A 27,156-nucleotide genomic window follows, 5' to 3' on the forward strand; every position below is an offset into this window, starting at 1 on the left:
TGACTGCCTGTTAGAACAAAGCTCAACACTCTTCAGAAGAAGACAGAATCTAGCATCGCTACAATATCTTTTATACAACCAAAACTTATTACAATAGAAAGAAGCAGAAAAATGTGATGCAGTCAAGAAGAAAAATAACGGTCAACAGAAAGAGATCCATATGAACCAGATGTTGAATTAGCAGATAAGAACATTAACTATGACAAATATGCTAAAGAATCTACAGGAAAAAGATGGATATGACATTTATAAAATGGAAAAGAAAAAAGTAACAACCTAGAATTCTATATCCAATGAAAATATCCTTTAGAAATAAAGGCAAAATGAAGACCTCTTTAGAAAAACAAAATCTCAGAAAACTCACTGTCAGCTGACCTACACTATAAGAAATGTTAAAAGCTGGTCTTGAAGAGAAAGGAAAATGACAACAGATGGAAACGCAGATCTACAAAAAGTAATGCAGACCACCAGACAGGTAAATATGTCTGTACATACATGAGGATTTTTTGTTTTAATTTCTTTACAATTACAAAATCAATGTATTACAGGATACATATAGAAGTGAAACGTATGAGAAGCACAAAAGATGGGAGGAGAAATGAAGGTATACTGTTGTTAAGGTTTCTATATTATACATAAAGTACTCTAATACAGTGTGATAAGTAAAAGCCTAGATCAATTACTATTTAAAAAAATAAAAGGGCCAAAGAGTATAGCTAATAAGCCAATAGTGGAGATAAATGGAATCATTAAAATACTCCATTAATCCAAAAGAATACAGGAAAGAAGAAAATGGAAGAAAAAATAGGACATACAGAAAAACAGTTATCAGAGAAATGTGAATGAAAACTATAAGACACCATTGAACACCCAATAAAATAACTATAATTAAAAAAGCTGACAATGTCAAGTGTTAGAGATAATGAAGAACTGGAAAGCTAATAAATTTGCTGGCACAAAAGCAAAATGGTTCATCACTCTGGAAAACAGCTTGGCAGTTTGTTATAAAGTTAAATACACATTACTATACAACCAAAAAAATCCCACTTGGAGGTACCTAAGATAAATGAAAACATACATTCACACAAGTACTTATGCTCAAATGTTCATAGAAGTTTTATTCCCAATAGTCAAAAATTAGAAACAATAAATGGTAAATGGATAAACAAGTTGTAGTGTATTCACACAATGAAATGCTAAGCTACTGATACATGCCACGACATGAATGAATCTTGAAAGCTAAGTATTCAAATAGTGATTTATTTACTGTGATTTGAGTAAAATATATATATGTATTTCATATATTCCTATGTTCCTACATATATATGAATATGGATGAAAATGTCTCAAAGGTAGTGACAGACTATTGAAAGTGGGTAGCACTGCGGAGTGCACTTAGAGGTTGAGGTGAGAAAGAATCATTTTGTACCGTATATGGTAGGCAGGACTCTGAGATGGCCCCTAAGACTTATGGCTCCTGGCGTGCATGTACCTTCTCCCAGTTATTAAATCTAACACTAATCTAGGTGCTGCTGAGAAGAGATTTGTAAGATGTGACTTAAGGTCGCAAATCAGTTAACCTTAGAGAGAGAGGCTAACTATCGTGGGTGGGCCTGACATAACAAGATGAGCCCTTAAAAGGGCCTGGGCACTTCTTGGTCAAAGAGATTTGAAACATGAAGGAGACGCAATATGCTGCATATTCTCCCTTACTCGCTGTCAGGATGGAGTGGGCCACATGGCAAGGAACCAAGAAAGTTCTCTAGGAGCTGATAGCAACCCCTAGCAAGCATGACAATAAATTCTGCCAACAAACTGAAAGTGTTTGGAAGGGGAGGCACTAGATAAGAATCCAGCCAGCTGATACCTTAAGTATGAGACCCCCAGCAGAGAAGCCAGATGGGCTGTGCCTGGCTCTCTGACTTACAGAAATGTGAGCTAATGAATGGTGCTGTGTTAAGCAGCTAAATTCATGATAATTTACTATGCAACAGAAAACTAATACACTGTATTCTCTTTTGTGTGCTTTGAATCCCATTTAGTGATGTAAGCATATTATCTTTATGATTTTTTTTTAAAAAGGAAGGAAGCACTAGGCTTCCCAGTCATGAAAGTATTCAAGATCAGAAGAAAACTTAAGAGATTTTTGTCTGAAAAGCATACGTTTATTACATAAAAGTTGAACTAAATGGCCTCTAGGATCCCTTCTGATTCTAAAACTGCATGCTCTTAATGTCACAGGAACAAAAGAAGTATTTCAAAAATGAGGATATGGTCACCATGATGTAATGCAGAAAAAGGGCCAGAGAAAAAGAGACTAAGCAATGGCCACTCAGTGGATTAGTTACTGAAGATTACTAGTGACTCTGACAGTACTCTCAGCAAAGCATTGAGTTAGAAGGCAGATTCAGAGTAATTCAAAAAACCTGAGAGCAGATAAAATAAATATGAAATAGACTTACTACTAGGAAGAGAAAATATATAAAAAGGATGATAGTTTGGTGGTCAAATTAAGATCTATCAAAACCATGAGGAACTTGGCAGATATGGAGGAAAAGGCAAAACAAAAGGAGTACAGGCACTGAAGCACAGATCTAAAGGAAATTATTTAATCTTATGAAGTACCAATGTTTGTACTGTATTTGCAATTTTATTTTTAATTAAAACTAATGACTCACCAAGTTAAATTTACTCCCTCTCTCTAAATATAAATTTTAATAAGATAATGATTTGACCATCACATATTGCACATCAGTACTGATAGTCAACTCTGTACCCCACAAATACATACAATCAATTAAGTTTCAAATAAAAAAATTAATATGTATTATCAAAACTATCCCAACTACACTGGCATGCTCTGAGGAACTTGGAAGCCTCAGGTCTAATCCTGCCATAAGGAAGGCATCTGGTGGGCCACCCAGCTGTTCCCTACACTCTGTCATTCAAAGCAGTTCTCAGCACCCACTACATTCTGCCATGTGCCCAGTAAAAGTAGTGCTAGTCTTTCTGCTGAATGCTGTTGAGACACTTGGAGTTTTAATTTGCTTAATGTCAATGATAAAGAACCAAAAATAAATAACAAATAAAAAAAGAAACAGAAAAAAATTTACTTAATGTCAAATAGGATAGGAATGTCGTGGACACTCAACAATTCCTCAATCATTGATTTTTCACTTGAATGAACAGAAAAGTTAATTCACATTCAAGGTATAACTACAAACAGAAGCCTCTATCACAAAAGTCTGTCAGTTCTGAGTCGTTATTTTGAAATAATAGAAGTACTTAAGAGTACAATATGTGACCTATTTAAAAGATATACTTACTCTCTGTTCATCATCAGATGCTTGTGAGGACATACAAGCTGTTTTCGTTGCCATATTAGACTGAAAGAGCTGGAAAAGAAAAAAAATAAGACTTAAAACAAAAACATTACCCCCAAAACTCATGTCTAAATAATACACATATATTAACTTTAATAAAGGGTTCTAATATTGTCATTATGACCAAGTTTTGACTTGCAGTCCACACTACTGACTGATGTTTAAAATTGTGGCTTTCTTGCTGGATAGATATCTGCATAAGCGAATAATAAAATATTCGAGCCTATAATGTACAGCAATACACTTAGCCACAGACACAAAAAAATTCTAAGAAATTAGTAAACTCCCATTAACAAGCAGGAGGACAAAGAACATTGCTTTTATTTAAAATAGTTTATAGTATTAAAAAGGGAAAATAAGCAATTTCACTTAAACACTCTAAGAGCGAAGAAGGCACACAAAATTACGTATGCTCCACTGTAGCATGTCTGGAGAAATAGAAATGTTAAGAATGCTCCAATTGCAGTATAATTGGAAAAGCAGGGATTTTAAAACATGAACAATCCCTTAGTCACCCAATTAAGAGGTAGTAATCATTTACAGAACTCCTATTATATGCCCACCGCTATGCTAGCTCATTAAGTACATCCTTACAACACATCTGAGCTATACATATTATCATTCCCACAGCCTAGGTGAGAAAATTAGGACTCAGGTTAAGTAACTTACCCAAAATCATACCCATCAGTAAGACGAAGACACAGGTCTGATCTGATTGCAAAGCTGGTGTTCCCTCTACTGTCCCAAGTTGTAACACAAACACATATTCGCTATTTACAACAGTAGGGAACGAGGGAGGAGGGGTACAAGAGAAGTTGTGCTAATTTCAAGGCACTGCTACCCTACTTTTGAGTACAGTACAAGATGCTGAGGAAATGTGGCACTTTTTAAAAAGAAACATTAATATGAATGTAGTGTAAAAAAATGCAAACGGTGCCAATGAGAATGCAGTGCAAAACGAGCTCCCTATTACCCCAGTTCTCTTCCCCAGCCTCTTACAGATCCTTCCAGAGACAGACTATGCAGATCTAAGCAGGTCTCCTTTGTTTACTGGGTTTTTTTGCTACATCTCTCCTGAAGACTGTTTCATATTATATGTAGATCTGCCTCATTCTTTCTATAGTATACTGTTCTATTCCGTACACTACAGTGCAGCATTATATGGATGTTCTCTCTTTGTTCCATCGTCTATAGTTACAATGAACTGCATTGCAACAAACAGCTTTGTTCACCCGTGTGATGAAAGGGAGAGCCTTACCAACCTTACCACCACTGTGTTCCTGCTACCTCACCCCCACCACACACACACCCACATGCACACACACAGGGACTATGAATGAATCTCACACAGATACACTAGTACACATCATGAGTGAATTTTACAGAACACTTAAAAACAATCTTCCTCTGGTACATTCTGGTAAAATAAGCTTTTGAGGGCTGACCTTGTGACTTAACACTACACATAACAGTTTTTTCAAATCCTGAGTAGCTAACTGAACACATTTTTCCAACATGAACTGACTCTTGTCAGTTGGAAGATGTACCTACATAAAAGCACACAACAAAAGCTCGGTGTTGAACACAAAGGTCCTGCCTGTATTTTCACAATTTGAAAAGTAAAAGGTATGTAATGATACAAAGCACATCCAAATTGGCCTAGTTTTACTTTTTGTTTTTAACTATATGTATACCTCACCTTACACCTTACACCCTCAGTCACTGTGTGGCACATAAGCAGTGAACCAAATCCCTCCACTATGTAGGACAGAAAAGAAGCAACATCCACTGGAAATGAACACCAGTTGTTACAGATATTTAGAGAAAGAGGAGATCACTGAAGGCAAGAGCAGTTTTCAAAAAAGACGACACCAAACTGAGTCAGGAAAGAGGTATAACACCAGACGAGGCACTTAAGGCAGAAAAAAAAAAAAAAATTCCTGCGCATCAGAAGGGAGGAAGAATTTTGTATGCAGAGAAAATAAACAGTGAGTATAAGAATTTGGCGGGAAAAAAGGGTTTACTGGTCTCAAGCTGCAAAACTATGAATGAGGTTAAGAGGAACAGTTTAGGGACAAGACATCAGTGGCAGACTGAGTAAGCTAGAAGTGTCCATTTAAAGTCCAATTTTTCAGTAAAAGCTAAAAAGTGCCACAGAAAATATCTGGGTAGAGGCACTGTTCAGAGCCCTGCCTTAAGATAAACTGAATAAGACAGCAGAACATTCCATCTCAGTGTTACTACCTGATGTACACACAATCTGCTCACATCTGAGCACCTGTGTCACTGCAAGTGCTTTACCACATATCTAATTCCCCGAGGCTGCATTATTTTGACTTGTCAACTATAAAACTTTAATGAAAATTAAACTTTTAAAAAATGCTGGTAAGAAGGTGCTGGCAAGTTAACTCACTGAGTAGAGAATGGTGTTGATAACACCAAAGTCAAGGGTTTGGATCCCTATACCAGCCAGCCACCAAAATAAAAAAAGGAAAAATTAGTGGTAAGAAAGTGGTTTTTGGTTTTTAATATAATGATAGCATATAATTAGATTTTGTGAAATGCTGCTTAGTAAGCAGTTGTTTAGAAAAAAAATAAGATAGGTTTTATATTCCTTTATCATTAAACTTTGACTAAAAAACCTAGGTTAAATTTCTGTCATTTATGTAAGTTCACATCAAAAATCTGCCCTCATTTATTCATTTACTGTGTTTCTGAACATCTGCCAAAAAGCCTACTTAAAATCTCAGTGAGTAAATGTTTTAATCAGGAAGTTTGCATGAGTCATATAAAAGTAATATAAATAGTTGTTTTTAATATTTTCCACCGGTACTACTTGACTAGTCAGATTTCCAAAACTGGTTTTACACTGGAAACAGTTTTTAATAAATTGGCAGGACATTGTTGAAGGTAAAATAACAAGAGGACAAGGGTTGACTGAATCCCTCTAGTGGCAAACAGAGCTTGGTGTAGGTTAAGAAACCCTTAAAAAAAAAAAAAAAAAAACATGAAATTTGTAAGTGAAATTCTAGTCTGCTTTATCGCTGACCACCTACTTGCTATGTGCAAAATCACTATGCTGGGCACTGGGGTATCAGGAGTAGTAAGACAAGGCTTGACCTTATGAGTGTATCTCAGAAAAACATGAATTTGTAACAATCGAAATCTCATTCCAAAGCACAAGGGTAAGAGACTAACAAAATCATAACCTACGCTTAACTACAAAGTCAATTTCTTTTTCTATAGATTGTAATTTAGATATTTATATACATCATACACATACAACACATATATAAATTTACATACCTACTCTCTAGATGGAAAAAACTTAGAAAGCATCTTAACTCCTAGCAATGTTAAACACATTCTTCTTTAAAAAAAAGCTGTAATACTTAATGGATCACAGAAGTTCCAGAACATTCAGGGTATTTGCAGGAAGATAAGGTTATCTGCCTTCTTCAAAATCCCAGTTTAGGGGTGCAAGCAATGCAACAGAGGCATGCAATTTGTCCCAGGGGCCTTGGAGACATGGCCTTTTCCTATCAGCCAACTACGGAAAAACATACGGTGGTTCTTTACCAACAGGACCCCAGATACCAACTTTCTTTACCCTATGGGGAAACATTCCTGGAAATGTCTTACATCTCCTTAGGTAAAACAACAGCTTCCAGGAACAGAATCCTAATTCGGTTTTATAAACAGCTCACTTTAACCTCACTTTTCCACCATTTTTATCTATATAAAGTTAATCCAAGAAATAGAACTAAAATGTTCAAATTGTCCCCTGGGCTTCTATGATGTGTTTCGTAGAGTTGTTTAGGACAAAGGAAAAAAAAAGCAAGAGAGAAGGAAAATCAGAGAGTGGGTTTCAGGAGGGCAGGGGTCGTTGGTTTAAAACAAAACTTTTAAAGATACCATAGACTCATTATTTTAAATCATTTTATAAAATCTTCAGGTTAAGTAAAATTTAAAGTTAATACATTAATACTGATGTAAAATTTTCCTAAAAACAAGCAGCAACTTTAAGTTACTCAAGTTATGCAGACTAAATGCCAGAAGTGGATGCTAATTACAACCCAGCAAAAAAAGAAGGAATTATATTGAAATCACTCAGGCTGGGTAAGTATAAGGGGCAGCAAGTTGGTCTCCCGTGTACATGCCTTGCCTGGAGGGCCTCTGGAGGGGGTAAGTACAGGAAGGCTTATGGTAGTCTCATCCCAGCAAAATATCACCTCCATTTTACCAACAACTCCAACAAACAGAAAAGTTAAAGGACAACAGTAAAGCCCAATATTTAGTCTCAAAAGATCCCAGGATGAGGAAATTCTTGATAGTAGCTCATGCAAAACAAAATAAGGAGTCTTAAGCTTAACAAAAGCTTGCAGTATAACATGGCTGCTTAAAATACAAATGAACCTTACTTTAAAATTACTCCCTCCCTTAATTACAAAATTAAGTGTATGTCTATTACAGAAAAATATACCGTTTCTAGTTTGTGCCGTTTTAATAGCATTGAAATGAATGTTCACTCATGGCAGCAACAACTTGTCCTTTGGCTACAAAGAATGTAGTTAGCTGATTGCCTCCAGCTGCAGAGACTTTAGGTTTCAATTAGCAATAATCGCGCCTCGGATAAACCTCACTGGCTACGATACTGCCACTGCGCTGCAGAAACTTTAGGATCTGCAGCAGTATCTGATCCAAGACCACTGTCTTCCCAGGCAGCCCCTCTCCCCCCACCCCCAACAAATCCCTTACACTGCTAGCTCCTCCTAAGTGTCTGCTTGCAGGAGGATGCCAACCAACACAACTGCGTAAGCATCAATCATTCTGTGCATCTGATAATATCCTCATGATGAACTGCTAGAATTAATTTCTGGTCCAAGGTATAAACATAACACCAAATTGCCCCTCAAAAAACTGTACCTGCTCATATTTCCAATATTAGTACATAAAAATATCCATTTCATTATATGTTCATCAATACAGGGTATTACTTTTTAAATTTTTGTCAATTTTATAGGCAAAAACTGACATCTTAATTTTACTTCTGGTATTTTGAACATTTTTTTCAGGTTACTGGCCATTTCTAGTATATTTTCATATAGCACTAGTTCATGTTTTCCACCTACTTGCCTATCAGGGTGTTCTTTCGATTCCCTTATTAACAAGAGATGTTGGATATAACGCTTTGCTTGTCATGTGTATTATAAATATCTTCTCCTGATTTGTCGCCCATCTTCTCAGTTTTCAGAGTCAAATCTATCAATCTTTTCCTCTTCATGATTTCTTCCTTAAATATAAAGCTCAGAATATCTTTCCACTCCCTGAGGTTTAAAAAATGCATCTATATGTCCTCCAAATTATTTTACGGTTTCATGTCTTGCACATAAGTTTTCAAACGTTCTAGAAATGACTTTCTGGTCCTGTGGGTCAAGGAAACCTGACTTTTTCCAGACATTGTTAGCCTGCTGTGCCATCAAGATCAAGGGACAGCAAAGTATGTTCAAACATCTAGCGTCTGTCTTATGGCAATGAACCTCCCAAGGGAAAAACTAGGACCTGTGAATGGCCTACGGAGGCAGATTTTGACACAATGAAGGGAAATTACTCAAGGACTAGAGATGTCTAACAAGAGGGTAATGGGCTGACAGGGAAGCACTACGCTCCAGGCCTGAGAGGGTTGCAAACACTGGCATAGTAACCGTCAGTGGGGAACGCTGCAGAGCTGATTCCTGCTTTGACTAGGAAGTGAAGATAATGATCTTCTAAAGTCCGTTTCAGCTCAGGTTTTATGACTTTAACTCTGAGCAAGCAATAAGGAAAAAGTATGCGATGTGGTAAAAAAAAATAAAGAACAAGTCACGGAAACTGCACATATAGACTGGGTGAATTAAGGAAAGAGACAATAAAATTGCATCTCGTTGCTGTGGAAAGACTGTGGAACTAAATCTCAAGGCTTATTTAAATGAAAAACAGATTGCTTGAATTCCTGGGAGAGGAAGCATGTTCAATGTAGGTTAGGTCATAGAAATGCCAATCACATTTGAGAAGTCATTTATTCACCCCAGGAAAAGCAAATGAGAAAGAAACTGAAGAAAGGTGGAAAGCAGAAGAAATAGTTACTTATTAAAAGGACTTAAAATTGACAGTGTGAAGTCTATCAACACACGCTGCTTTTTATTTATTCCACACATGTGCACAAAATTTACTAGAAAGCCTTGCATTTTAAGGACAGAATAACAGACCTCAGGTATTGTGGATAAAAGCTGAATAAATCAATATCCTTATAATTTAAAATTTAGTGAAGGTAGGAGATATGCATACAACTAAAAATATGAATGAGATACTCAGGGTATAATGAACTCTGTGTAGTCAGAGAAACAGAGACTTAAAGGAGAAATAGGACTTTTCATAGCAAAGAAAAGAAGGCAGAGGAATCAGCATGTGCAAAAGATGTAAGTATTATAACTGGCATTGTCGGAAAACTGCAGTGAGCTCAATGCAGTTTAAGGCCAAAGAGGCTTACATTTCAGTGCAAGGAGGACAGCAGTAGAGGTGAGGCTGTGAGGGTAACAGGAGGCTGTTGGCCTTTGTGCCTCTGAGTGACCTCACGAGCACCTCAAGTGTATTAAATTAAGGTCACTGGATAAATGTGACCATGAAGCAGGAAAGAAAATAGATGAACCAGCATAGATTTGACCCAATTTTGGAAATACTGAGTTTAAGGTCCCTATGGATCCCTTGGATCCCTCAAAGAGCTTCCACCTAATCACCTAAATCTTTAATTAAGTGTATAATTAATCTAGGGTAAATTTTACATGATTAAAAATAAAGGTACATGGTCCAGAGGTAATTCACATTTCTCTTGAAGTTTCCACTGATTTCATAGACTTGAATTCTTCCACATTGATAGAAGCATTAAAGATTCTGCTCAACTCACTAAGCCAGTTAGGCTTACTTTTTTAGGCTGAACATATAGTTATACTATACTGCCAGTACCAGGCTGCAGTCTGTAAATGATTATTGCATTTTTATAAGTCAGAAAAAGATAAATCTTCAAAAGGAAGGAAAAAGTTACATATTTTAAGGGTCTATATTGAAATACAGGCAATAGGAAACATTATTATAAATATTACAAGCACTAATTATAAAAATCAAGAGAAACAGATATGATGCGATATTAAGATACATGATGCAAAGAAGAATATAACACTGTACTGACACCATGGTCACAAGTAACAATTATTTACACATATGAGCAAGCACATACCAAGTTTGATTCCTGCAGGGTGGGGGATTAATATTTCCCTTTCTTTTTGATATCCATTAATATGTTCACTTATGTTAATACACAAAGACTAATGCAAAAAAAGAATACAAGAGATCTTCAAAAAGTTCATGAAGGGGTTCATATTATCTTTTAATTACATTTTTCCACGAATTTTTTTGAAGTACCCTCATACAGGTCATCCTCAAATACCTATAAAAATGCATTTATTCAACAGGTATGTATTGAGTGCCTACAATATTTCTGGTAGCATCAAGGTCTCTTGAGTTTAGTAGTCATGAACTTAAAGTGAGACCATTTGGCATTATTTTCCTCCATCATATTCAGCTGTGAGTGTGAAAGAGTGGAGTTCAGACACAGTTTAGCTTACTTGGGTGTGGGGTGTTGCCAGGGGAGAATGCTGAAGCATGAGAGGGAGCTGAGACATGCAAGGAAATGATTATAAGTGGTTATAACGATGTACTGAACACTGGCAAAAAGGGAGAAGAGCATAAAGGATATAAGGGAAAGAGAAAAGGTAGTAGGATCAATAGATTAGGTCAGAGATTATGGAACTTGGAGTATTTAGGGGAGAACAGGCAGGGTAGGAGGTATGGTCAGAGTGAAATGCCTGAAACTGAGATTACCAGTTATTGGTAATGACAAGGTCGAGGTATTAACTACAAAAAGGAGTGGCTCTGTAGCACAGAGAAGACAAAAATTTTGAAGAGGAGGTCAAAAACTGAGAATGCGACAGACTCAAAGGATAATCTATGTGGATACTGAAATCACCCAGAATTTTGACAGGTTGAATGCTACAGAATTACAGGGAGCCAGTAGCTACACTATCAAGCATATGGGGAAGGGCATGGTTTCAGAGATGACTGCACACAGAGAGAGGTAATGAGCACTCAATACCATAGCTGAGTGAGAGTCAAAATTATTAAGGAGGAGAGAAGGAGAATGATGTGGAGGTGGCAGTTAGGTGTGTGGTGGTCAACTACCCCACCTCCAAGCTCTGTGCTACAAGGGGAGTCCATGAAGTTTTGAAAAAGCTCCCATACATACCCTCTGGGAAAAGTTCAATCACTGTAAAATTAGTCAAATATTTCTGTATTCTGACTAAAGTCACAAATATATAAGAAAGACTTCATCCATCTTAACTCGAGAACAGCAGTGGGCAAAATTTTCTAGGAGGTTGTGGAACCAGCCGCAGGTAATATACATAAGTGAAAACTGTCTTTCAACCATATCGGGAAACACCAACTATCACACTATTATGATGCCCTATTCCCTCTGAAGCAATCCTTTTGTCACAGGCCATATTCCCCTCTGGTTACCATGGCCTCACCAAGGCCCCTACAGGATTTGACCCCATCTACCTCTCCAGATTCATCTTGTTCCTGACATCCTCTTTTGGCATGTTTCAGGCATTCCAAAACTCTACCCCACCACAGTCCCTTTGCAACCACCATTCCCTCTGTCTGGATGCCCTTTCCATCCTTTGTCCCATACAAAGGTTCCTCCCCTCAAGAGGCTTACATTATAGTGAGGAGAGACAGTTAAATGAGAAAACAAAGTGTTGAAGTGCTTAAAGGAAGGAGAGTAATGCAACAGAGAGCAGTCAAAGTGGCAGCGGGGAAAGATGTGCAATAAAGATCCAAATCCAATTCAAGGGAGGAAGGATTTTTAAAAATGATGCTGGAACTGAGCTCTCATATGCAACAAAAAAAAGAACCTTGATTCATACCTTGTACCATATACAAAAATTAACTCACATTGGATCATAGACCTAAAAACTTCTAGAAGAAAAGGTACGAGATCTTTGTGACTTTAGGTGAAGTAAAGATTTCCTAGCTACAACACCCAAAGCATAACCCATAAAAGAAAAAGTAATAAATTGAACTTAACCAAATAAAAAACTTCTGCTCTTCAAAAGACACTGTTAAGAGACTGAAAAGATATGACAAATGTAAATCATGTATCTCATAAAGGATTTAAATAAGAAATATATATATTTAAGAAGACTTGTACAACTTAATAATAATTAGAAAATAACACAATTAAAAATTGGGAAAAAATTTGAACAGCAATTCATAAAGAAATTACATGGCAAATAAGCACACATCAAGACGCTCAATGTCATTAGTCATTAGGGAATGCAAACTAAAGCCACAATGAGATATCACTACACATCTATCAGAATGACTAACAAACAAAAATAGCAATATACTGACAATATCAGGTACTGGCAAAGATACAGAGCAACAGGATCTCTCTTTCATTACCGGTGGGAATAGAAAATAGTACAACGGTTTTGGAAAACAGTTTGGCATTTTTTTTTTTTAAGTTAAACATGCACTAACCATACCACTCACCAATCCTACTCCTAGATGCTGAACCAGGTGAAATGAAACTTATATTCACATAAAAACCTGTAAGAGAATTTGTATAGTACCTTCATCCATAATTGCCAAAAACTGAAAACTGCCCAAATGTTCTTTAAGTGGAGACAGAATGAGTAAACTAATTTGTGGCCCATTCATACAATGGAATACTACTCAGCAATAAAAAGAAATGTGCAATGACATGGATAAATCTCAAAAGGATTACACTGAGCGAAAGAAGCCAGCTCAAAGGCTATGGTAATTCCATACATATGACAGTCTGCGAAAGGCAAAACAATAGGGGCCAAAAACTTGTCAGGGGTTGTCAGAAGTGGGGTGGGAAGAGAATCTGACAACAAAGAAACACAAGAAAATTTTGGCGGGTAATGGAACTGGTCTACAGTTTGACTGTGGTTACACAACTGTATACATTCGTCAAAACTCATCTAACTTTATACTAAAAAGGGAATATTTGTCTGTACATAAATTATACTTCAATAAAAAAAGTTAATTCATAAAATATAACAAAATTTTCTAACTAAAAGGTAAGTAATCAGCACATGGGAAAACAGTAGCTAGCAAAACCTAATTAGAATATCTTAGGACAGGGCCGACCCCGTGGCTCATTCGGGAGAGTGCGGCGCTGGGAGCGCAGTGGCGCTCCCGCCGCAGGTTCAGATCCTATATAGGGATGGCCGGTGTGCTCACTGGCTGAGCGCAGTGCGGGCAACACCAAGCCAAGGATTGCGATCACCTTACCGGTCACAAAAAAGAAAAAAAAAAAAAAGAAAGAATATCTTAGGACAAACTAAATAATGAATATAGGTATAATTATTTGTAAGCAATAGTAAAAAAGAAATTATACAGCAAAATACACAAAATTAAAATATCTTCTCCAACTGTTCAAATTGTAATGCAGTATTAGGTTCTTTTGGCCCTAAGAGTCATGTGGAAATTACAAATTATAATTCTTTTTTAGACAACAGAATCTGTTACTATATGACAAGCACCCTCTCTTCTACCCAAAGATCCCCTAGAATTATCTCAATGACCTGTGTCACAATGGAGAAGAGTTATTAACATGTCATCAGTATAAATGTATGGTTTGAGAAGGCTGTTAGAATTAACCGCTTGTGGTGGCAACAGATGCAAAATGCTGGAGCACCACATAACTGCCAAAGCCATGTGTGAGGGGCTGGAGTGAGAAGGTACAATGACTACATGAATGAAACAAGATATTTTGTTCAACCAAATTCGAAAAAGTTGACTCTCATCCAAAAAAAATGGAAATAACAGTACTCAGCTCATGACTTGGGAACTGCCACAGTGAATGCACTTCAGCACCTGGTAACATTCAGTTATCACAGCAGACATGTTAAAGCCATAAAGGACAAATCCATAAAAAAATATATGTCGAATACTTTATCATGTGCAAAGATCTTTAGAGATTACTAGAGCACTAAAAAAGTAAAAATATGTCCAAACAAGTTGAAAATAATGCTAAGGTTCCCTCTCATTTTTTAAAAAAATGCAATAAACAAAAATTTAAAGCTATTTTTTTCATGATTGGTAAATACAATTGAAAGACTTCTCATGTTATTTTATGGTTAAGTTACATAGACAGAGTGTGAGACGATGAATCTTATTCTTGCCTGAAATGTCCAGCTAGCCCTTCCCAGCTAATCCGCGTCCATCTCTCTTTTGTAAAAAGCCTTCACTCTGTTTAAAGCTACTATGAACCATAATTGCACAAATAAGTTGCATTTTCCAAAAGTTCATTTTAGTAAGCTGCTTAGATTTAGAATACAGTCTCCACAGAAACAATATTATAAACAGTTACGTCGTGAGAAGGTTTGTAAATGCCTTACTTAACCTATTCTGTACAGGGTATTTACAGTCTCAGACTGTTTTCAAATCTAGCAGCAGACTAAGAAGAAAGCACGTCTGTTGCCCTATTTCTAGAAAGGCTAACTCTAGATCATGCATTCTCATTGGGGGCAGTATTACCCCCTACCCCCACAAGAGGGCAAAAATCGGTTCTTGGGAAACAACAACAAACAATGGTTTGTAGCCCTGCAAAGTTCAAACCTATCTGAAAAAAATTTATTCTTTAGTGTTTAATTCCTCCCATTAGGGAGAACCTAAAGTTAAATTAATTATTTGGGCTATTAATTTAATTATGATTAATTAAATCTGTTATTAACTAATTAAACTTGATTTAAACTTAATCTTTCTCCTGAGGAGGCAATAATGAAAAAAAATGGTTAAAAAATACTGCTCTAGATAAACGTTGAAACAAAGTTTTCATTTAGTCTTTTCCCACCTGCCTTTTTGTAGCCCTCTCCACCCCAACTTCTCATCCCGTCTTGCCCTAAATCAAAACTACTTACTTGTGTTCACCTCTAACAAAACTCCAACTTTCTCGATTCCCAAGACCTCACTAGGTGTTAGAAAAGTCACCCAGACTAACCTGCCCTGAGGTATCTATACTTTACAAGAGGAGAATAACTTTCCATAAAGTGGATTTCATGCAGTGTAAATGGGAAAACACTGAAGGTTATACTGGAGAGAGGGGAGATAATTCAATGTCTGTTTCTGAAGCTCTCAATCGCAGTCCTGCGGATTAAGCAAACAATTTGTTGATGAGGACAATTTCTCACCTATACATATAGTACTGCCTTAGTCAACAATTCCTCTTAAGAAGCTTCTTTATAACAAAGACATCTATTTACTTTAATTATCAAAAATCATTAAAGTAATTCTGGCCTAATTCATAGCTCAAAGTATGTTCCTGTTAAACAGTATGCATGCAGCTAAGCAAAAATATCACTGTGCACAAGTTCTATTTGTCCATCAAAAAACTGGAGTACAGACCACTCACAAAACACAGGGTATCCGTCAATATATGCTCTACCTAATATTTCACTACTTATGATCTGTTTCTATACATCACACTAACTAGAATAGGACTCCTCGCTGTCCCCGTAAATATGGCCCATGCAGAGGGTAGGATAAACTTGATCTGGTTCTTAAGACAGGAAGGTAAGAGATCAGAGAAGATGCACCACAGTTGTCCCACCGTATCTTGGTAAGCCCCTTGTTCATGTAACCCTAGGCTGTCTGAAACTAGCTTGGAGGGGCTGGAGAACTCACCACGCCTGGCACAGACCTGCAGGGCCAAGCTGGTTTACTGTCTTCCAGGTTTCTCCCCACATCCACATCTCAAACAGAAGTTAGATTTCCTCTCCTTTCCCCCAACGTTAACCTCTTCTTATTCCTTATGATATATATTTTATTTTTTCAACTTATGGCATTATTTGCATTCATATTTCAGTTATATTACTCACGTCTGATATCCCTCTGCCTCCTGTATAATTTCTACTTCCAGTAATAAATACCTCTGGAACACATCCTTTGTTAACTAAATGATTACTAAGCAATCTCTACTAAACTGCCATATACTTAACATTTGTCAGTTGTCTCAGGTCTAGGTATCAGAGTAATCAGGAATCTTTAAAAGGAAAAAGATTTGGATAGCCTTAAATGGAATATGGCTGAGAGGATGTATCTTTATCCCCCTCTTCTAACAGAGGTTCTTAGATCTCCCATGTTCACATTACACAAAATACAAGCCCCTACTTCCTCTTACTTGAGTCTCCAAGCATCTTCCCTTCTAACAGAAACAGGGTCCACCTTCTCTCAGCTTTATTTTTCCTGAAGGCTGCATTTCAAAAACCTCTCACATGCTCTATTTGATTTTACCTTCCTTTTCCAGTCTCAACACTCAGTTTACTTTTAAAAATGTTTCCCCAATAATTTAATTATTTCATAATTTAAAATCTTATAGTGTCTGAAAAAGTAGACTATAGGAAATCTGGAAATTCTAGAACTCCCAGTACAGTTATTCATGGTTACTAAGAGAATATGGTAACCATGTTTCTCAAAATGGAAGCTCCAACACATGGTCTAAAAGTATCATGGTACTTAGAAAGACATCTGGCTCTGCTCCAGAATATCCAGGACTCAGGACTTCTCTAACTAGGTATAACTCTGATCACATACTTTCACTTGTCTATGACAGTAGCCAAAAGGAAACCTGTACATCCAATGTGGCATTATCTAATTACAAACAAACACAGAATCAAAACAAACAAACAAGGAAAAATAGGTTGCCAAAACATAATTCTGAACAACTGTAAGATTAGCAAACAAAATTCACCTTTAAAATAAGTTCTGGAATTAATGATATGAGGTAATTAACTTTGAGACCTATTATACCTAAACTGCTTCAATTAAATCCCTAGTGAAAAATCTCTGGACTTTTGGAGAAATACAAAGAAAATAGTTAATTTCAAAAATTACCGCACAACTACCAAAGATAAAATTTCAAAAACAGGAAGAATATTGGAGCAAAATATGCCTATTTTCTAATAGTAATACTAACAAAGAGCAAATGCTATATCCCAGGCTATTAAATCATATTTGTTTTTAATGTATTTAAAGTGAAAGTTTTAAACTTTTAGGTATATTATTATGACTATAAGAGATGTGATTCCTATTTCCACAATCTTCAAATCAATTGTAGATATAAGTCTGACAAGGTGTAAAATAAAGCATCATCTAAATCAAACTTCCTCCCAGATATAATCAGAAGAAAGTGTAAGAATTAAAGTTCTCACTGATAAAGCATTGAGAATCAGGCATTTTGTATTAGGAATACTCAAAATCTTAAGCAGAGAAAATTAGATTTAAAATGGATGAAAAATGAGGGACCAATATATATTATTGAAGAGAAAAAAATCTATCCTGCAGTAGAATATAAAAATTTAAGAACACCCTACTCTCCCCCACACAAAAATGTATAAATCAATCAATCAATCAACATAAATAGTGAAAGTGTGGGAATATATTAGAATGAAAATCAGTCTGGGAATACCTAAAAGATATGATAGTATCAGTGTACAGTCTGGGGAAGGCAGAGTTTCATTAGAACATAAATATAGACGAACAAACAGCTAGCTCCTGGCTGCCTGTGAACATTTATAATTTATTCATTTACATTCATCGAAAATAAAACCATCCGAGGTGAACATATTTTCCATATTAAAAAAAACACCTGTCCTCAAAGATATATGATCATGGCTGTGGAGGACACAGAATAATACAAATTATTCTTCCTAAAGACAGATCATTTAATCGTGGGAAAAATTGCAACGCTCCTTAAAGTTTACTTGATGCAAAAAGTTAAGTAATATAAAACATAAATAAGGAGGTATTACAAGGCAGCAAACAACAGGTTGTCATGAGTTAGGGTTCTCTGGGAAAGCTTCAGAGGAGGTAGGACAGGAACTTGGTCTTTCATTACACTATAATGATTACAGGATCTCCAGATGTAGAGATGGGAATATATAAAGGCACAGAGGTGATAATTAACTCTAAGATATGAAGGAAAGAGTTAAGAATCACAACTTCAAGACAGAAAGTAAAACAAATGAAAGAAACCTCTGTGACACAAAAATTATCCTCACTGAAGGATAAATGAAAATGAAAGAGAAAAAGTTCAGAAGCATTGCAGCTAAAACAGGAAATTACAAATGTGGATAGGAATTACAAAGATTTAGACACTGTTTAAAAGGAGTTTATAAGATAAGGATAATCTGGTGTGTTTCTCAGGTGACAGGAAAAGGTAGCGGATTGCATGCAACATTATTTCAAGATCCAGTATCGCAGACACAATAAATAATCACAGAGCAAAATCGCGTGCATCATTAAACTGATGCAATTACTAATAAGGGTCATGCTGGAGGTAACAGTGGAGGCAATATGCAGAGTAGATCTCCCCATCACAAGCTGTGACTCCTTGGTCAAGACATGAAACTCCCCTGAGGTTTAATGTCCTCTTCCATGAAAAAAAAAAAAAAAAGTCTGAGAATCTGTTAAGAGTAACAAATGAGATTTAACATAGAGCTCTTTAAAAAATAAAGGTAGAATGAAAGTGAAAATTAAACATCAAAATCTCTAGAACACAACTACAGCTGCACCAAGAGAGAGAAATTCATACCACTAAATCAATATGTTAGAAAAGAGGAATAGTCTCAAATCAATCATCTAAGCTCCCTCCTCAAAAACCTAGAAAAAGAGAAAAATAAACCCAAAGCAAGCAAAGAAAAGGAAAGAAGGAAATATAAAAGGAAATATTTACAAAGAAAGGGGATAAAGATTGGAAATCAGTTATGATATTGAAAACGGAAAAACAATAGAAAATATCAATGAAACAAAGAGCTGGTTCTTTGAAAAGATCAATGAAATTAACAAACAGATAGAAGACTGACAAAGACAGAAGACACAAATTACCAATATTAGGAATGAAACAAGGAATATCACTACAGACCCAGCAGACATCAAAAATGTAATAAGGGAATACTATGATCAACTCTATTCACATAAATTTGACAGCTTAAAAGGAACAGATCAATTCCTCAAAAACCACGAACTACCACACTCACCCGATGTGAAATAATGTGAATAGCTTGACAACTATTAAAGAAATTTGAATTTGTAACTTTAAAACTCCAAGAAAAGAAATCTCCAGGCTCAGATAGTTTCATTGAAGCATCCTACCAAACATCTAAAGAAGAATTAACATCAATTCTATACAATCTCTATCAGAAAACGGAAGAGGACAGAAAGAAAACTTCCCAATTCATTTTAGGCAGCCAGTATTACCCTGACACCAAAACAAAAACAGTACATACAACCTACAGATCAGTATACCTCATGAACTAGCATCTACAACGCCCCCCTCCCAAAACCTTACAGCTATGGTGAAAGATTGCATGCTTTCCCCCAACATCAGAAGCAAGGCAAGGAGGTCTGCTCTCGCCACTGTTATTCAACAGTGCTGGAACATAGCCAGCATAATAAGGCTGAAAAGAAAAGGCACACACATTGGAAAGGAAGAAATAAAAGTGTCCCTGCTTGCACATGACATGATTGTCTACGTAGAAAATCCCAAGGAATCTAAAGGAATCCTAACTCCTAGAATAGAATTTAGCAAGGTCACAGGATACAAAGTAAATACACAAAAGTCAACTATATTTCTCTATATTAACAATGAATACTAGATGATAAAATTAAAAAACAATATTTACAACTGTTCAAAAAAATGAATACTTAGGTGTAAATCTAACTAACATATGCAGGACTGGTATGCTGAAAACTGCATAATGCTAATGAAAGAAAGAAAATACAAAGAAACAAAGAGAAATGCCACGTTCATGAATTGACACACTACATGTAATAGAGATAACAATACTCCCTAAATCGATAGAAAGACATAATGTAACCCTATCAAAATCTCAGCAAGATTCTTTGTACACATAGACAAGATGATCCTAAAATGTATAAGGAAAGGCAAAGAATTGGAATAGCTAAAATTTTTTTGCAAAAAGAGGAATAAAATGAATGAACCAGTCTACCCTATTTCAAGATTTATTAAGCTACAGGAACCAAGGTGTATGCTAACAGAGAATCCAGAAATAGATCCACACAATACGATCAACTGACTTTTGACAAAGGTACAACAATTCAATAGAGGAAAGAGCCTTTTCAACAAGTGGTGTTGGAGCAACTGGACACACATAAGCGAAAAATGGCCCTCAGTCTAAGTCTGACACCTTATAGAAAAATTAACTCAAAATGGGTCATGGTCTTAAATGTAAAACATAAACTATAAAACTTTCAGGAAAAAAGTAAGAGCAAACCTTTGGGATCTAGGGTTGGGCAAAGAGTTATTAAACTTGACACCAAAAGCACAATCCATAAAAGGAAAAAATGATAAAATGAACTTCATCTAAATTTAAACTTTTGTTTTGCAAAAGGCCCTGTTAAGAGGATGAAAAGGCAAACTATAGACTGAGAGAAAACATTTGCAAACTGCAGATCTGAAAAAGGACTGGTATATAGGATACATAAAAAAACCTCTAATCTCAACAGCAAATAAACAATCCAATTAAAAAATGGGCAAACTAAATGAAGGAACATTTCACCAAAGAAAATACACAGATGGTAAATAAGGACATGAAAAGATGTTCAACACCATTAGCCATCAGGGAAATGCAAGTTTAAACCACCATGAGACATAACTACATATCTATCAGAATGGCTAAATTAAAAACAGGGCACCACCAAATGCCGGTGACAATGTGGAGAAACTGGATGTCTCATACACTGCTGGTGGGAATGGAAATTGGTACAACCACTTTGGCAAACAGTTTGGCATATGACCTTACACTTGTATTCCTGGGCATTTATCAAAGAGAATTGAAGACTTATGATTATGCTAAATTATGAGTTACTATACATGAACGTTTATGGCAGCTTTATTCCTAATAGCGAAAAACTTGAAACCACCTTCAAAGAAAGTGTGGTAAATCCATACCATGGAATACTACTCAGCAAACTATTGACACATGCAAAAACCTGGATGAATCTCCAGAGAACTTTGCTGAGTGAAAAAATCCAATCCCCAAAAGTTACTTACTAGATGATTCCACTATATAACAGTCTTAAAATGACTGTATTATAGAAATGAAAAACAAATTACTGATTGTCAGGGGTTAAGGAGGAAGTGGGGCAGGAATGAAGTGGGTGTGGTTATAAAAAGGCAACATGAGGGATGCTTGTGGTGATGGGAACATCCTCTATCTTCACTGCATCAACATCAATATCCTGGTTGTGGTACTGTACTATTGATTTTGCAAGATATTGAGGAAAACTTGGTAAAGGGTACAGGGGATCTCACTATATTATTTCTTTCGACTGCAGGTGAATCTACAATTATCTCAAAATAAACAGTTTAGTTAGAAAATAAAGGTAGCCTCAAAGCAAATGAAGTAGAGGCAATTGACAAGAAATCCAACATCAGTTAAATGAAGTGCTCTCTTCTCGTTTGATTTGATAATGAAGATTATTACTCTGTGAGTCAAAGAGTTTGTAAAAACACACCTTCCTCACCTCAATATTTCCCTTGCCCCCACATGCACACAAAACAGCAACTGTAACAAGGCAGTCCAGACAGAAGAATTGAGACTTTTCCAAATACATGATAGAGTGAAAAGAGACCTGGGCTTAATCAGAAAAATCCTTGTCCAGGCTCGGTAAAACAAACCAACTGTCACTTTGGACAGAACACCTAAGTTCTCAGCCTACAACCTGAACTGTTTCTACAATCCAAACTTAAATGAGAACATTTAAGAGACTGCCTAGACCAGTAGTTCGCAAACTTTTTGGTCTCGGGCCTCCAAAGAGCTTTTGTTTCTATAGAGTACATCCATTGATATTTATATTATCAAAAATTAAAACAGAAATTTTTTAAAAAGACAATACACAAACACATCTCCCATTAGCCTTCAGAACAATGAGGTCATCCCACATCACGTAGCCTCTGGAAAATGAAGCACACTCCTGAGAGAATGTGTGACAAAGGCAAATAACATCGTGGTACTGCAATGAAAATAGCTATAACCACACTGAGAACTATCCCAGGAGGCTGAAAGTGTGAAACACTGGAGAACTCAGTCACATGTGTTCTTTCAAAGTACAAGGGTGCTAAGGCGGGAAAAAAAGGTTCAAATCCTCATGGAGGTCAGCTCGGACAACCGCACATGGGTAAAAGGGTTTCTCCACGGAAGGAGTCACGGAGGTGTGCACAACTTAAGAGAGCAATACCGTTGTGTCAGTCTGCGCTGCGCGCTCAAACCGTTGTAAATCACAGACCCACACTCACTGTTGTGGATTCAACTTTTGGCAAAGACAGGGAAGCCGTGCAAGAACCTCCCCAACTTCCAGCCGCTCGCACGACGCCCCGGCGAGCTGGGGGTCCGCCGGCGCCCCTCGCCGGCAGAGTCCCTCTTCCCGGGCCTCGCGGCCGCTGACGCCAAGAAGGGCGGGGCGGGCCGAGGAGGGCGCGGGTCACAATCCCGGACCTGTCCGGACGCGGCCGGGACGGGGAAGCTCCGTGGGGCGCCGGGAGCGCGCGGCGGGGGTCCCCGAGTCGGCCCGGCGGGGATAGGGGGCAGCGGGACTCACCAGGTGCCGTGCCACCTCGGAGGAGGCCATGGTCCCGGCGGGAGCGGCGGAGGGCGGCGGCGGCTGGCTGGCGGGAAGGCGGGACGGGGGGCGCAGCCGAGGCGGTGTAACTGACCGCGCGGCCTCCGCGACGGGGCAGGGGCGGGGCAGGGGCGTGGCCGAGCTCAGCGGTCTCGGGAAGGGGGCGGGGCGGGCCCTGCAGACCGCGCCATTGGCCGGAACGAGGCCCTCACAGGAATGTACCTGGACATTCTAGAGGACAGAAGGTCAGCGCGGGGACGAGTGACGGAGGAGAATTGGGACGTGAGGAGAACACGCGAGGAACTGAGGCCGGGACCCCTCCCCCCGTCCCCCGCGGCTGGCGGGAGCGGTCACCGCAGGCCCGCGCGGAGGACCGGAAGTGGGCGGGGCCTCAGGCGCCCGGCGGGAGCAGTGATTGCGGCCCGGGCGAGGACCGGAAGGAGGCGGGGCGGAGGCGGGACGGAGCGGGGGGCGTGCCCGCCGGGCGCGGCCCCAGTGAGGCGGTGGCGGCGTCCCCCGGCCTCAGACGCCGAGATTGGGAGCTTGCGTATCCCCGAGTCGGCACATCGGAAGCGCCGCGATGGGCCCGGGCTGAGCCGCCCGCCGACGGAAGGGCAGCGCGGCCCGGGATGGAAGGGCCAGCGCAGCGGGGCTCCGAAGCGGAGCTGGGCCCCGAGGCGGTGCTGCGCTTTCTAGCGGAGCGCGGGGGCCGGGCCCGGCACGCCGAGCTAGTGCAGCACTTCAGGGGCGCCCTGGGCGGCGAACCCGAGCAGCGCGCCCGTGCCCGTGCCCACTTCAAGGAGCTGGTCAACGCGGTGGCCACGGTGCGCACCGACCCCGCCGACGGCGCCAAGTACGTGCACCTCAAGAAGAGGTTCTGCGTGGGGCCCCCGCCGCCCGCGGACCCGCCGCGCACCTCGATGACCGCCGAGCCCGCGGCCACCGATGACCCGGCCGGGCCTGGGGGGAGCGGTCCGCGCCCCGAGGCGCCGGCCCCCGGGGCGCCCCCCGTGCAGGGCCAAGAGCCGGGCGCTGAGAATCCCGGGCGGCCCCAAAGAGGCGCCTCCCGGAGGAAGAGCTCGCGGCGCGACGTGCAGCCCCTGCCCCGGGAGCCGACCCCCGGGCCCAGCGCGGACCTGGAGCCCGCGCCCCACGGCTGCAACGATGCGGACGCGGGCTGCTCCCCCGGGGGTGCCGCCGCCCCGAGGTCTGCTCGCCAGAACTTTCGCGACCTGGCGACCGGCAGCTCCCCGCAGCTGAGGAGAAGCGTCGGTCCCGAGGGCAGCAGCCCCGGAAGCTCCTCCGGGGGAGGGCGCGGCCGGAGCGGAGGCGACTCGGACAGCGCGTCGGTGGCTTCGTCGTCCGCGGAGGAGGAGAGCAGCAGCGGGGGCTCGGTGACCCTGGACCCTCTGGAGCACGCCTGGATGCTCTCGGCCTCCGACGGCAAGTGGGACAGCCTGGAAGGGTTGCTCACCTGTGAGCCCGGCCTGCTGGCCAAGCGGGACTTCATCACCGGCTTCACTTGCCTGCACTGGGCCGCCAAGCACGGCAGGCAGGAGCTCCTGGCCATGCTCGTCAACTTCGCCAGCAAGCACCAGCTGCCGGTGAACATCAACGCCAGGACGAGCGGGGGCTACACCGCCCTGCACTTGGCAGCCATGCACGGGCACGTGGAGGTGGTGAAGTTGCTGGTGGGGGCTTACGACGCAGACGTGGACATCAGGGACTACAGTGGGAAAAAGGCCTCTCAGTACCTGAGTCAGAGCATCGCGGAGGAGATCAGGAGCCTGGTGGGAGCCCCAGACGAGGACGACGCGGAGAGCGTCGCCGGCAGCGGGGGTGGGCGCTGGAGGCTTTCAAAGGTGCTCCCGTCGCATCTCATCACCTACAAACTCTCGCACGTCCTGGAGGATGGGGGGGACCACCACCACCACCACCACCACCTCCACCACCTCCACCACCTCCACCTCCACCTGGCTGAGGGATGGGCCGGAGGCAAAGCCAAGGATCCAGGTCGCAAAGCCTCGGGAGGCTCTAGTGGGCGGATAAAACCAAGACTGAACAAAATCCGCTTCCGTACCCAGATCATCCACACCACACCCTCTTTCAGGGACCCGGAGCAGCCGCTGGAGGAGGGGGAGGAGGAAGAGGAGGAACGGTCACTTAAAGGCCACTCATCCTCATTCAAATTGAGACCGAAGTCCAATGTATTTGGGTAAAAATAATTTCTTTTAGAAAGTGCTAAGGTTTATTTGTCTTCAGGAATAGAATGTTAGGTTTGATTAAAGAAGTGAGACCAGAAAAGACTGAGAGGCTAAACTATGCATTCTTACTCGAGGGGTTGGAATGGGTGGGGAGGAGTTTCCTTCAGGCTCGCATTCTGGGAGAAGTGGATTTCTTTTTAAGGGATTCATCACGCAGGACCTCTGCCTCTTTTCCCCATTGCTCCTCTCTGCGGTGGAGTCCCTGTTTGTGAGGACTGGAAATGTACCTAAATTGGGGGAACAGAATTGATGACCTAGGGTTCCTTTGCTTTAACCATTACTGGATACCATACAAAGTAAGGAGTACTGTAAGGAGTATCTGTTTTTATAATTGATCACTCTTCCAAGAACAACAGAAAATGCAAATTTTAATGAAATTGGTATTTGTAAGTGAACAAAACTACATGCTGCCCTGTTTTTTCACTAATTGCATTCACTTTTTGAGGTACTACTGAAGGTCGAGTCAGAGTTGAAATGCAAAAGTACTTGCTTAGAGAATAATGTGAATAAAAATAGGAATCCTGTTGGTACCCTATTTGTAATGTAAGTTCAATTATTTTTTAATAAAAGCAATTTCAGTTTTAATCACTGAACTAGAGAGGTAGGCAACAGTCACTTTTGAGTTAATCTGTAGTATGGTTTTCACCTATCTTTAACACCACTGCACTCATTGTTAAGGTACATACTAAACGAATTTTTATTTAAAGAAAAGAATACTTTTAGCATCCTATGGTACTTTTAAACAAAATATTGCCTGTCGTTATTCTCACTAACTTACTATTCTAAAAGTCTAAGTTTGCTGGGGTTTTTATTCTGGGGATCAGGTAACCATTGGTTCTATTTGGCATAACTTTATTTAATGGTGCTTAGAGCTGAATTACCTACAGAAACTGTTTCTAGTTTAGACAGCAAAAATTGACATAAATATTAATGAGCCTGTGCTTCTGTGAAGTAATTATTAAACGAACTTAATGATTCTCATATAAGAGAGACTTTTTATTTTTCCAGTACCTTGTGGCCTCTAGGCTTTGTACCAACCTTTTGCAGAAGTTTAAAGTGCTAAGTCCTTTTGATTTTCCAATGTTTCCTTGAATATATTAGATACATATGGTGTAGTTACTGAAAAGCTGGGTAGTAAATCTACCCAGTTAAAAATGGCACTTTGTAAAAAAGAGAAGAAAGAGGTGGGACTGTTTTCTACATTTAAATGCTGCTGGCTATTGAATTTCTTTGTGTATAAATGAAAAATATCACTCACTAAAATTAAAGACTTGTTTAAGTGTGGTTCGTAATTACATTTCATTGATTTTAGAGTAAATGGCTTTATAATTAATTTAAAATTTAACTCACAAGCATATTAAATCTGTTGGTAACAAGATTAGAAACAAGTTTTTTGGGGGACTAATATGAGTAAGTCCTTCTACTGTAGTCTTTTTGGTCTCATGACTGCTGAAACCTAAATTCCTACAGCCTGCAAAAGTGAATGAACCCATGTATGAACTGCACAGAGCTGCAGCATTTAGGGTTCTTAGATGTTTAATTTTCCAAGTCAGAAATTTATAACAAGTTTGTCATATCTCTCTCTAGATGGTAATTGAATTTGTTTAAAGATGGATGAAGAATAGTCACAAAGTATACAAACTATTATCCATTTTGTGCCTTTACTTTTGTTTTAAGATTATGGAAATGGACGATATACATTTGACAAGCACTTTTATCCATACATATGGGTGAAAAATCAG

General features: G+C 39.5%; 2 protein-coding genes and 1 pseudogene across 2 annotated transcripts in view; 1 reads left to right on the forward strand and 2 right to left on the reverse strand.

Moving 5' to 3' along the window:
* The window catches only part of SEPTIN10 (septin 10), a 68,834-nt gene extending 45,357 nt beyond the window's left edge, over positions 1 to 23,477 (reverse strand). The window contains exons 1-2 of the mRNA XM_063084490.1: positions 23,130 to 23,477; positions 3,327 to 3,395 (exon numbers count right to left, since the gene is read on the reverse strand). Of these exons, the coding sequence (XP_062940560.1) occupies positions 3,327 to 3,395; positions 23,130 to 23,159 (99 nt within the window). The 5' untranslated portion in view covers positions 23,160 to 23,477. The remainder of the gene's footprint in view (positions 1 to 3,326; positions 3,396 to 23,129) is intronic.
* Positions 7,976 to 8,055, reverse strand: LOC134371271 (U4 spliceosomal RNA; annotated as a pseudogene).
* A 207-nt stretch (positions 23,478 to 23,684) lies between the features above and the next one.
* Positions 23,685 to 26,700, forward strand: SOWAHC (sosondowah ankyrin repeat domain family member C). Its single transcript, XM_063087378.1, has one exon. It carries the CDS (start codon positions 23,780 to 23,782, stop codon positions 25,367 to 25,369), a length of 1,590 nt encoding a protein of 529 aa, XP_062943448.1. The 5' UTR covers positions 23,685 to 23,779; the 3' UTR covers positions 25,370 to 26,700.
* Positions 26,701 to 27,156: the final 456 nt, after the last annotated feature.

The sequence above is a fragment of the Cynocephalus volans genome, chromosome 2 (genome assembly GCF_027409185.1).
Source record: "Cynocephalus volans isolate mCynVol1 chromosome 2, mCynVol1.pri, whole genome shotgun sequence".
Taxonomy (NCBI): domain Eukaryota; kingdom Metazoa; phylum Chordata; class Mammalia; order Dermoptera; family Cynocephalidae; genus Cynocephalus; species Cynocephalus volans.